The sequence below is a fragment of the Sabethes cyaneus genome, chromosome 3, assembly GCF_943734655.1.
Source record: "Sabethes cyaneus chromosome 3, idSabCyanKW18_F2, whole genome shotgun sequence".
Taxonomy (NCBI): domain Eukaryota; kingdom Metazoa; phylum Arthropoda; class Insecta; order Diptera; family Culicidae; genus Sabethes; species Sabethes cyaneus.
Window position 1 is genome coordinate 87,523,732 of NC_071355.1, and position 11,785 is coordinate 87,535,516.

The 11,785-nt window shown below is 41.0% G+C and overlaps 1 protein-coding gene across 1 annotated transcript; it reads right to left on the reverse strand.

Annotated features, from left to right (window-relative positions):
* Nucleotides 1-6,861: 6,861 nt before the first annotated feature.
* Nucleotides 6,862-8,301, reverse strand: LOC128743331 (trypsin 3A1-like). Its single transcript, XM_053839885.1, has 5 exons — nucleotides 8,241-8,301; nucleotides 7,925-8,175; nucleotides 7,623-7,853; nucleotides 7,267-7,370; nucleotides 6,862-7,054 (listed from the first exon to the last, which is right to left on the reverse strand). The coding sequence occupies exons 1-5, from the start codon at nucleotides 8,299-8,301 to the stop codon at nucleotides 6,862-6,864; spliced, it is 840 nt and encodes a 279-aa protein (XP_053695860.1).
* Between the last annotated feature and the right edge of the window lie 3,484 nt (nucleotides 8,302-11,785).

Here is an 11,785-nt window from a genome sequence, read left to right on the forward strand (position 1 = left end):
ATGGTGATTCCTTTATATGGCAAAACAGAATATCAACCTGGTGAACTTCTACACTTAGGACTGTCTAACCGGTAGTACCGGTAGTACTGAAATCGGTAATATCGACCAATTTTTGGATACCGAAATACCTGTTTTGGAGAGGCAAAAAACCGGTATTTCCGGTATTTGAGTATTGAATTTGAGCAATATTTCCTACAATTTAACGCATATTATAATTAACCTACTCAACATCGACAAATCGTGCCTGGCTGTCAGGCGTCGTCATTTGAAACAGTCACTAACTTCAGCAGAAGCTTGCTTGAAACGTTTTGTTCAACAAATGACACAAGCCGCTTCAAAAAAAAGCCTCTTAGTCTGTTCGACCGCAATTGCTTATGAAGTTCTTAGTAAGTGTTGTGTCCGGGGCCGTTTGAGGATGGGATAGATAGATGAAAGCGCGTGTAACTAAGAAGTACATTTATTCAACTAATTTACAAAATGGCTAATATCTACTTTATCGTATGGCACAAGTCGCTCAGCGCCGTGTTGCCAGAAAGGGGTCCAATAATAACAGTCACAGTCAAACTTATCGCCCTTTTTATATATCGGGCAGATAACCCCATCTTTCCACTCTTCCGGTAGCTGTTCTGTATCCCAAAATCTAACAATTAGACAGTGTAGACAAGTGACCAGCTTTTCTGGTCCCATTGGCATAAGCTCCGGTCTGATGCCATCTTTTCCAGCCGATTTATTGTGCTTTAGCTGCACGACTGGGACACCTTAACTTCGCCTATCGTTGGGGCTGGCACCGCTTCTCCGTTTGTTGCATCGTCGAAATTGCTTTCTTCGCCGCCGTACCTTACTGCCTGTGCGCCATTCAGATGTTCATCGAAGTGCTGCTTCCATCTTCCGTACAAAGAGTACCCTGTGTACGACTTATTAGACGGGTTGTTCTCTACAGGCATAAAACGTTGACAATGCTCGGGAGTTTTCGAAAGACGAGTTCTAAGAACCGTCTTCGGTGGCGTACAGGAGAACGGAGTATGGAAGCGGATGATGAACCATAAACTCACACAGCTCTATGGTGACCTCAGCATTCAAAAGGAGGGTCAAGCGGAACGGATACGATGGACAAAGTATATTGCAAGAGCGCAGACAACTAACCTACGAAGATGCTGTTTGCTGCGAATCCGCTAAGAAAAAAACGACTAGGGGATCAGTGAGTGAGATGGTTAGACCAGGTGGAGCGAGATCTGGCGGAGAGTACACGGTGTCCAAGGAATTGGAGAGCGGTAGCCTCAAGCAAGTAAATTGGAGAAACTTCATTCATGTCGTGAATATATATTGTAAGTCTGCATAATGCATTTATGCCCTGACAATGTGAATATTGAAAGTGGTTCAAAACATCAATATTGAATACTAAATGTGTCCGATTTAGCATATATAAGATGCCCGACAAGGTCAAAAATATGAACATGCATACAGAATAGTGTTAATTGCTTTCGAAGCAGGCAAGTATAAGGGTCCATGCCTAGTGGCACGGGCGCAGGCTTGAAGTAGGACTACGAAAGTAGAGCAATTCGTCTCCCAATGCCAAAGCCGGTGATTTTTGTACGAATTTCATATAATAGATTCCCCTGTTGCGCAGTAACGGAAGGTTTATTTGCGCTGTTGTATTTTGTACAACACCTGTGAACCGTTGACTTTATCTCGGTATATCTCGGGAATCTAACAATAAATGAAATTACTGTTTTCAGTAAGGTTGATCCACAGACAAAGATCTTTTAAATGGTGGAAAAAGTTCCATAAGTTTTTCACCAAGTGGCATTAGTATTCGAGAGAATTCTGTTACGTTTTAGCATGCCTATAAATCGGAGTTGATACGAGTAACGAAAGGTAAAGGATTGTGTTCTTACATGTGAGAAATTCATAATTTCAACTCTTCAGCTAATTTAAATAGTGGACCTGAAAAGAGCCGTTTGTTAATCTCGAATTCTCAAATTAATGACTCGTGGTGTCCATTGTCTACGTCCATGAGATAGGTTATTGGTGTGTGGATTAATGGTGGGAATACTGTTTATGGGACAAACGCTACTGGTAGAATCTGTAATCAAGATAGACTTTTATGTTTATGATGTTATGAGTCGCAAGCTAGCTGCTGCTGGCTGATGTTTCGCCAACGAAAGCCGGCGACCGATTGATGACGCACACCGAGGCAAAGGGCAAACAATGTTTCAAATACAACCTTTAAAATTGCCCGGATGTGACTCAAAAACTTGCTGTCCGATGCGTCGCAAGTTAGCTGCTTGCCAATGTGTTTCCAACGAAAGCCGGTGACCGAAGAAGGTAAGGGAAGGAAGTTTAACCCATAGCTCATGTAAATGTTGAATATCCCTTGTTCGCTGAAAGTTGTGTAATGATTGTACTGGGTATTCTAGCTTGAATGACTTGAGAGTTTAATAGTTCGTAGTCATGTTGGTGTTAGCCATTAGAAATTCGCTAAAGAAATTTATATCTGTGTGAAAAAACCAGTCCGTTTGTTTTTTGTTTTCCTGGTTTATTTTTATAATAATTATCATATAGATAAATCGTCTACCTCAAACCTCCGTAGGGGTAAAAGGTGAGCCCGTCATCATCATCATCATCATCATCTCGTATATATATCTGTCATCCGTGCTAGGGAAACACTGACGTGGGAAGGCAAAAAAATGCAAATAATGAAATATTAAATATTCGACTCATATTTTCTCAATTATTAAACGTCTGTTAGGGAAACATGTAATCTACTGTGTTGTAATGGATTTTTTGAAAAATTTCCAATCGATTGATACCAATATCTCTAGAATCTGTTGACGGATGACTGAGTTATAAGCATGCAAACCATAACCACTTTTCGTTACATGTTCCCTTTTCGTTTTTCTAAAATGCACCCCAATATAAAAATCAAAGAAGTAGTCCTACTTCAAGTAGTCCTACTTTGCAGGTAAGATTTTTAGATTGGATTGGACTTAAACAGATTTAGAACTTGACCCTTCTTTAAAAAAGACTTTGGAACCGACCGTTCGAATATAGGATAATTACAGACAATCCTACTGTCATTTAGCAGCTCCGACCAGCCGAGATTCGAACATACTACGTATGAATTTTTAAGTATAAAAGTAGACGTGGCGACGAGAAGGAAACGTTCTACAAGCACTTGGAGGCAACATACGATAATTGTTCGCTGCAGAACATCAAGATCGTTATTGGGGATCTGAACGCTCAGATGGGTAGGAAAGCGATGTATAGATAGGTAATAGGGACCCATAATCTTCACACTGACATCAGTGATAACGATAAAGCTGCTTAAAAGTTATAAGCAAAAATGAGAAAATTACATGACACGACTTTCCACCTAATCGATTTCAACAATTTTAGTATCAAATTAAAGGTCTAGCTACTGCAAAACTTTTGCAGGAACTTTGTTGGAAACAAACAAGTAATGCAAAAGTTAAAAATATGGTTTTACTAGGCGTCAATGACTGACTAATCGAAAGTTTCTCAGAGATATTTTTTTTTGAAACGGTGGTTCTACAATTGATGAAGGGACGGTAAGTAGGAATTTTTGAATGGAGGGCAAAGAGTGGAAAGGTGAGGGGGGGGGGGTAGCCACGCTTAATAAGTTGTCGTTGTGATTCCTACCTTTTGTCCAAAAAAAATATTTATATATGCCTAACCGCATTTCAAGGTCAAGACTAAAAACACACGAGATTTGGTCTATTCTCAGAGATAGCTGAATCGATTTATGACCTATTAGTCTTATTGGAAAGGTAATATAACCTCATAGGTTGATTTGCCCTCAGACTGGTTGTTTAGTTTAAAAGTTTTTTTTTTAAATAACCCACCACTACCCCCACACCAAAAAGCTCTAAGTACGAGCCCCCTGGTAATGGACTCATCTAAAATAATGAACAACGAAAATAAACAAAGAACGAAAAAGATATATTACAATATAAAGTAGAACGTGTAATTAATTGGTGTGTTTGAAAGTGATGAACTACGAAAAGGGGATTCCCAGTGGAACTTTGTTCCTTTGAAGGGATCCCAACAACCTAAATAAACATAAATAGTGGATTTTACAATACAGGTTAAAAATAAAAAATATTTTTATCTTAACATTTATAGAGTGTATTTACGTGTATTATGCGTGAGTGTATTTTTTATATTTGTATCAAGCTGTGGTTGATTCGAAATTAAATTATGAATATATTGACTTTAGACCTGTAATACTGTTTCAAGCTTTTCTTAAATAGCAGTCTATTGTTGATTAGCTTAAAGTGCTCTGGAATTTTATCATATGCAGAAGGGCCGTAAACAGATATTCGCGTTTGACCAAGGGTACTGAGTGCTCGGGACCTTGCCAAGTTATTAGCGTACCTTGTGTTATGGCCATGAGCTCTAACCGGCAAAATAATATTATGATGCATGTTTGAATTTTTTGTAACATCATAGATGAATAAACAGGTTTGCAGTTCGCAAAGCCCTAGTATTGGTAAGGCGTTGTGCGTGAAGTTTTTATATAAATCAACCGTTGAGTATAACAATGGTAGTGCATAAATTGTTTTGAGGCATCTGTTCTGCAAAACTTGCAGTTTTTAAGCTTGGATTTGCAGGTTTGACCCCAAACGACGACTAGATACTGCAGGTAAGAATGTATGCATCCATAATAAAATTTAAGTAGTGCATACCGTGGAACAAATGATCTGACGCGATACAATAACCCACAAAGAGATGATATTTTTTTGCAAATATGGTCTATATGACTCCCCCAAGAAAGCGTAGGGTCTAAAACCGAAATCCGAAGTATTTAAAAGTTTGTACCTGTTCAATTGTTATCTGTCCAACACATGGATTTATATGTTCAGATATTTTTTCCTCGGCGACCGGAACAGCATGTACTTAGTTTTTCCTAAATTCAAGGATAAAAGATTGGAGTCGAAAAACTGCCTAAGGATACTTAAGGCATCATTCATATCAGAGATAATGGTGGAAGCATGCCTATTTGGGTAAAATATTGATGTATCATCAGCGAATAGTCGTGGTACTCCTTTAAGAGGGAGGTTTCCGAGGTCGTTTATGTAGATCAGAAATAAAAGTGGCCCGATATTGCTACCTTGTGGCACGCCGATATTAAAAGTTTGCAAGGAACTTCGTGAGTCCTCGATAGCTACATATTGCTGTCTATTCTTCAGATAGCTTCGAATAATATCATTTGCTAGACCTCGAATCCCATAGTATTCTAACTTTTGAAGCATAATGTTGTGATCCAAAGTATCGAACGCTTTTTTTTAGATCGATAAACAGCCCACCAACAATACTTTTGTTATCAATGTTACTTAACAAAAATTCAACTAGTTGCACTATAGCTGTCGAAGTACTGCAACCCTTTCTAAATCCATATTGAAATTTATATTTATATAAGTTACGAACAATTTTGTAAAACCATATTAAAAGTTACAATACGTAATAATAACCGTCGTAATTTATAGCATCTATTTCAACAATTTTATTGTTAAATTAAGTTTTATTATTATTATTAAAGTTTTATTTTTATTAAATCAAGGCAAACTTCTTCAAATATCTAATACTACATTCCTAATACCTAGTATTAAAAAATCACTTCTGCTGACAAGTCAACATATGAACAATATAAACAGGTCAAAACAATTTCAATAATTCTATGACATATTCCAGCGTTAAGGGACACAATTAAAACCCATTTTTGCTGGATGAATCAGTCGTCTCACTTTTTCCAGACTAATGGCAACTAACTGGAATAATATATAAATGAAGCTGGCCTAGTTTTTGAGTTGTATGCCAGGAATTTGACGAAATAGAAACTGATTTGCATAGTACGGAAATTGTCCCGTAACACTGGGATGTGTCCTTTATTCATTCAACTCCTGCAACAGGTGAATTATTTTCCAATAGCACAATCGTATGTCATCAGCCAACTTTGAATGCCAATAAGAACATTCACTACGTCAGTAATCATCGCACAATGTGCTGAACAATCGGGTTTCCTGCAATCCAAGCTCTAGTATATACTTGACATATCTAAACTAACAACCAACAGTTTATCAACACCAAGCAGCTCACATCAGTGTACATGCCACAAGGTAACATAGTTGGACTCCATACTGATACAATACTGCATTTTAAAACAACACACTGCATACTTGAGCTACATCATAAAAACTTTCCCTTTCAAAGCGGATTTTCTAGCTTCAACCCTCCTGCTTCAAGATCATACGTCAAACTTTATCATCCTAGACACTTTTTTGCTACGTGATACACTTGCCTAGCTCGTTATGTTCTCTAATTGTGCGAGCTAGGCAGTCACATATGTGCTCATAGCGTTGCCTTCAAGTACGGTACACATGCCAGCTGATTCACAAAATGTACTTTATTCTCTCGAAGATCATTAAAAACAGTTTAGATAAATGTTGATATAATAAAACCACAACAGAACTGGAAAAAATTCTCGAAAGATGGCAGTGGTACAGCAAATTGCAAACATTTATTCAATAACAACGACTCTCGTAATGATATTTTCGAGATAAGAAAAAAAGTAGATTCCATCGCATAAACATAACAAGCGCCGGGCAAATGAAGTACACCGCTCTACCTTGTAACTTCATAATTAGTACCCTGACCAAACGCAGCTATCTTATCCGTACAAACTCTGAAACATTCGGTGGCGGTAACAAGTGATTTTCTGTTTCTAGCATTGATAACCAACAACTTCACTGATATACGTATAGGAGAGTAATATGCTATAATATGCTCGTCATAAGTTTATCTAATGTGCTACGACAACGACGAAATTGACTTGTCCTTATCTTACACACCGGTGACACGGCGAATGAATCGCCTCACGCTTGTCGCTGCCAAATGAGTGTAAACGGCTGGCAGCGATCCCCCGCACTCGGTAGAACCCCAGGACACCAATCCGATTTGACGCCCACCGGACACTAGCGGACCTCCGCTGTCACCGTTGCACGAGTCCCGGCCCGACTGACCAGCGCAAATCATACTGTTGAAGATGAACGTTACATTTGGTTAGAATAGCGTAGATTTATGTAGATTTATCCAATTATTAATCAAATATAATTGTAGATTCTTGAACTTTGGTTTAGTTTATATACTAATCACCTAAATTTATTCGTTGATTAGGTGATACTAAAGTTATAACAAAATATATTGAATAGAGATACTTTTCTAATGGATAAAAACATAACTACTTACTCGTTAGTTACTAGACCTTCACCCCATAATAGACTACAAGTACTTCTTCCCACAATTGGTATGTCGACTGCATGTAGTATAGTCGGTAAGCTGGTATCAGTTAACTGTAAAAAGAAAAACAATGTTTACACATACATATTTGAATATTCAAATATAAGACGAAGTATTAAAACGATTTTAGAAATTTCATATCTACTTGTTCACTAGTGATTAGTTTAGAAACTTTCTCCTCCACCGTTTTAGGATTCAACCTAAGATACTACTCATAGGTACTTCTCAAGGTGACACAAAAAACGAAAGAATCCTTTTCGAGCGAAATAGCAGTTATTTCGGTTCTGTCAACTAATTGCACATACCGTTCTTCCCCATCCCGACACCATGCTACGAATGCCTTCCACTGGCTCGTATCCCTCGCTGACCAATAATATCGGAGCAATGTTCTGTCCCTGGAAAGGAATGGCAACCTTCAGCAGAGCTACATCCTTATCGAACAGCGCCGGATTATATTGTGGATGGAAAATTATTTGTGACACATTGTAGATTTGACCACCGGACAGCCGACCGCTGCTACCAGCTCGTAATGAAATCTGGCCCGAAAACGAAATCAAACATTCATTGAACGCGCTCAAACTTCGACATATCCGAAATTGTTACCCACAGTTGCAACATCTCGCCCCGGGTAGAGACAGTGTGCCGCCGTTAGAGCCCAATCACGTGAAATTGCCGATCCGCCGCAAATATGGTTCCCATTACTTCTCAGCGACAGCTGATATGGAAAATTCTTCACATCAACTTTCTGACCACCAATGATTTTCTCCAATCCAATCACACGCTTCGAATGCCTCAAAACGAATATCCTGGACGCCTCTGGGATCACCTGCGCTGCCTGCCAGGCAGCCTCCTCCGTGTCTACATCGAGGATGAAAAACGTGAAAAGCTCTGATATATGCGGAAATTACCATATAAATGAGTACCGTCTGTGCACACTGTTGCGGTCACCGCGAAAACCACAAAAACGAATATCCAAACCTTCATCGCACGACGCTCCCAGGGCTGCAAAAATAATCTTAATGGTCAACTTCACCGTAAAGCATTCTTTTTATACCTGCAGAATGCAATACAGCACATGGGTTCCGAGTTTTGAAATGACAACTTTAACTGTGAATGGAAATCGATGACACAATTCGGTGCGAACTTGGAGTTGAACATAGTACTGTAACTCCTAGTCGGCCTAGGTTTTAACACCGTTCAATCATCGTTTTGGCACCCTAACAATCTGAACTGACGGTGTACACACCACCCGATTGTCTGTCAATTGCTGTCGGACAATGTTATCGAGAAAGTTTCCTTTATCACACAGCGGACACCCCGTCCGATGCACCAATGACAACACTGACACAGTTTACGGGAAAAGAAGCAAAAAAAAACAACGTTTGCAAAGGAAAGCCAACTGACATGAATGCTCGTACCACGCGCCTCCGTCATCCGCCAAGGGAGGTGAGCAATGAAACAATTTGTCTTTCAAAGTTAAATAAATAATTATTAAATACTAACCCAAAAAGCAGTCCATGTTTCGGATCGATATCTATAGTTTACTATTAGTTCATTGATTTTATTAGGCAAAGCAAAGACTTGGGCTTAAGCGTCTATTCTAAGACTTGACCCTTCTTTATCAATTAGTTTGTTTTTTGAAACGGTAGTTCTTTTTCAGTTGATGGAGGGACGGTAGGAGAAATTAATATTAATATTAAACATATTAATTTGTATGCCTGGCCGCATTTCAAGGTCAAGATTGAAAACACGAGGTTGGTCTATCCTTCTTTATCGACCGACTTCACAGTCGGCGATTAGAGTACAGGACAGTTACGGGGCTAGTGCAACAATCCTACTGGCTCTATCTAGCAGCACTGACAAGCCGAGTTTCGAACATACGACGACTGGCTTGTTAGACACAAGATGGCAGCCCCATCACGAGACTGGGTAGCGTAGGCCCTAATACGTCTAACTATCTACAACCGACAAACTAAAGAGAATCAAGAAAATTCTACTTGGAACATTCGGCATGGACAAAGATGACGAAATAAGAACATGGAATGAAAACTTCGCACCTGAAACTGCAGATTGCTAAATTTCGTTGGCGGCGACAAGGTACTGCTCGATCAGTTAGCACCCCGAAAGTTTGGCATCGTGGCACTGCAGGAGATCTGTCGCAAAGTCGAGAAGGTGTGGAGGATCCGTGGCGCAAAGCCCAACTTTACCAGAGCGGTGGAGCCACCAACGGACTGGGAACGTGCTTCGAAGTGATGGGCCAAATATAAGATCACGTAATGGACTGGAAAGCAATCTACGAGAGAATGTGCATGTTGAGAATAAAATACCGTTTCTTCAATTACGCAATCATAAATGTGCATTGCCCACATGAGAGGTAGGTAGGTAGACGATGAGAAGAAAGCAATACATGCGCAACTAGAGGTAACGTACGACAATTGCTCACCACAGGACATCAAGATCAGCATCGGGGGCATGAGCGCCCAGGTCGGCAGGGAAGCAATATACAGACAGGTAATGCTTCGACCCTCGAAAGCGGATAGAATATGATACGCTCAACCGTCAACGAGGCCGCAACCGCGGTGCTAAGTGAGGAAACCTCGAGTGCACGAAATGATTGATTTCACGGGGAATGCCAACAAGCGATAGAGAGGAAAAGAAGAGCTTGGAAAAACTATCTAGACATATCCACGTATGAGAATTTGACCAAGTATTAACGAACGCGGAATGAGTTGACCATGATCCTGAGGAGGATAAAGCGCCAGAAGGAGGACAGAGATCTTGAGGAGCTGGAACAACTATTCCAAGTTAATGACACGCGCAATTTGTACGAGAAGGTGAACCAAACTCGTACTACACACCTGACATGTGCAGGGACGAGGGAGGGGATATACAGGGTGTTCAATAAGTTCGAATACAACTTTTCATCGTTGTGTAAGTTCGTATCATATGCATTCTGTGTATTGGTGTCAGCTTTAGCCTTATATATAGGCTGTCATTTGTTATTTGTTTACCGCACGCCATGAAGGAGTACCGCAACGTCGTAGTAAAGTTGTTTGCGAGAGATGAGCGACCCGGCGACATATTTCGGCGGTTGAAATCCCACGGGATGAAGCGGAATTTCATCTATAACACCATCCGTCGTTGTCCCGGTCACCGGGAGACGAGCTCGGCCAAGGACCGTCTTAGATCCGGGCGGCCGCGTTCGGCGAGAACGCCAGCAGCCATCAAGATGGTGAGGGAGCGAGGGAACCGCTCGATCCGGAAGACCACTGTTGACCTGGATGTGTCAATCGGGACTGCCCACGCCATCATGACGAAGGACCTGGGATGCAACCCATACAAGAAACGCAAGGTTGACGGAGTAACGGAGGCTACAACGAAGATGCGGTTGGACAGCGCAAAACTGATTCTTTAGCTGGTCAGGAGTTCATGTTTTCTGATGACAAACTCTTCATCTTGCAACAGCCGCACAATGTCCAAAATGATCGGCTGTGGGCGCCGACGTTGGCCAGCATGCCCCCGTTCCACATAAACATCCCGCGGTTCCAGAGCGCCGCGTCGGTGATGGTTTGGGGGGCCGTATCTAAGCTTGGGAAGCTTTTACTGGTGTTTATCGAGAAAAACGTGAAAATCAACGCCGCGTACTATAAGACCGAGGTTATGGAGAAGGTTGCAGTGATAAAAATACCCAACATGGAAAAAAATGGAGAAGGTTGTGGCCCCGGCACTTTGTGACCTCTACGGGAAAGATTATTACGTCTTTCAACAGGACGGCGCACCAGCCTACACGACGAATATCGTCCAAGCGTGGTGTCGGGAGAATTTGACAGATTTTCTCGATAAGACTTTGTGGCCTCCCAGCTCCCCGGGTCCTAATCCTCTGGACTTTTATGTATGGTCGTACATGCTGGCCAAGCAGAGCGAACATCAAGTGAGCACTATGGACCAATTTAAGAAGCTCAGCTGCGTACCGCGTGTGATTCTTTTGAGAAACGTCTCAAGCTCGTCATGAATCACAAAGGGGGGGGGGAGGTTGCTTTCACCAAATATGTCGTAAAGGTTCTCAATAAACACTGCTTCAATAAAAATTGACTCAGAAAGGAATATCTTGTATTTTCATTTTTTCGAACTTATTCGAACTTATTGAACACCCTGTAATCACAAACGAGCGCGAGCTGGTCGACAGGTGTAAGCAGATTTTCGATGAGCACTTCAGCGGCGATATAGCAGAAGAAGACACAACGGAAGTTAACCTAGGAATGCCCACAAACGACAGCAGCGTGCTGGCTCTCGATTTCGAAGAGATTCGGCGAGAAATCGGTCAGCTGAAGAATAACAAAGCCGCCAGAAAGGAAAGACTTCCGGCAGAACTCTACAAAAGTTGTCTAGAACTGCTAGCAACAGCACTTCACTAGATAAGGATTTGGGAGGAGGATAAACTACCGGAGGAGTGGATGGAAAAAGGGCG

What these genes read in the sequence shown, in the direction of transcription:
- LOC128743331 (XM_053839885.1), bottom strand. Translation starts at nt 8,301, where the DNA reads ATGAAGGTTTGGATATTCGTTTTTGTGGTTTTCGCGGTGACCGCAACA. An exon ending in CGCAACAGTGTGCACAGACG is followed by an intron (nt 8,176 to 8,240) that starts GTACTCATTTAT and finishes TCCTCGATGTAG; the next exon opens with ACACGGAGGAGGCTGCCTGG. An exon ending in GAAGGTCTAGTAACTAACGA is followed by an intron (nt 7,055 to 7,266) that starts GTAAGTAGTTAT and finishes CATCTTCAACAG; the next exon opens with TATGATTTGCGCTGGTCAGT.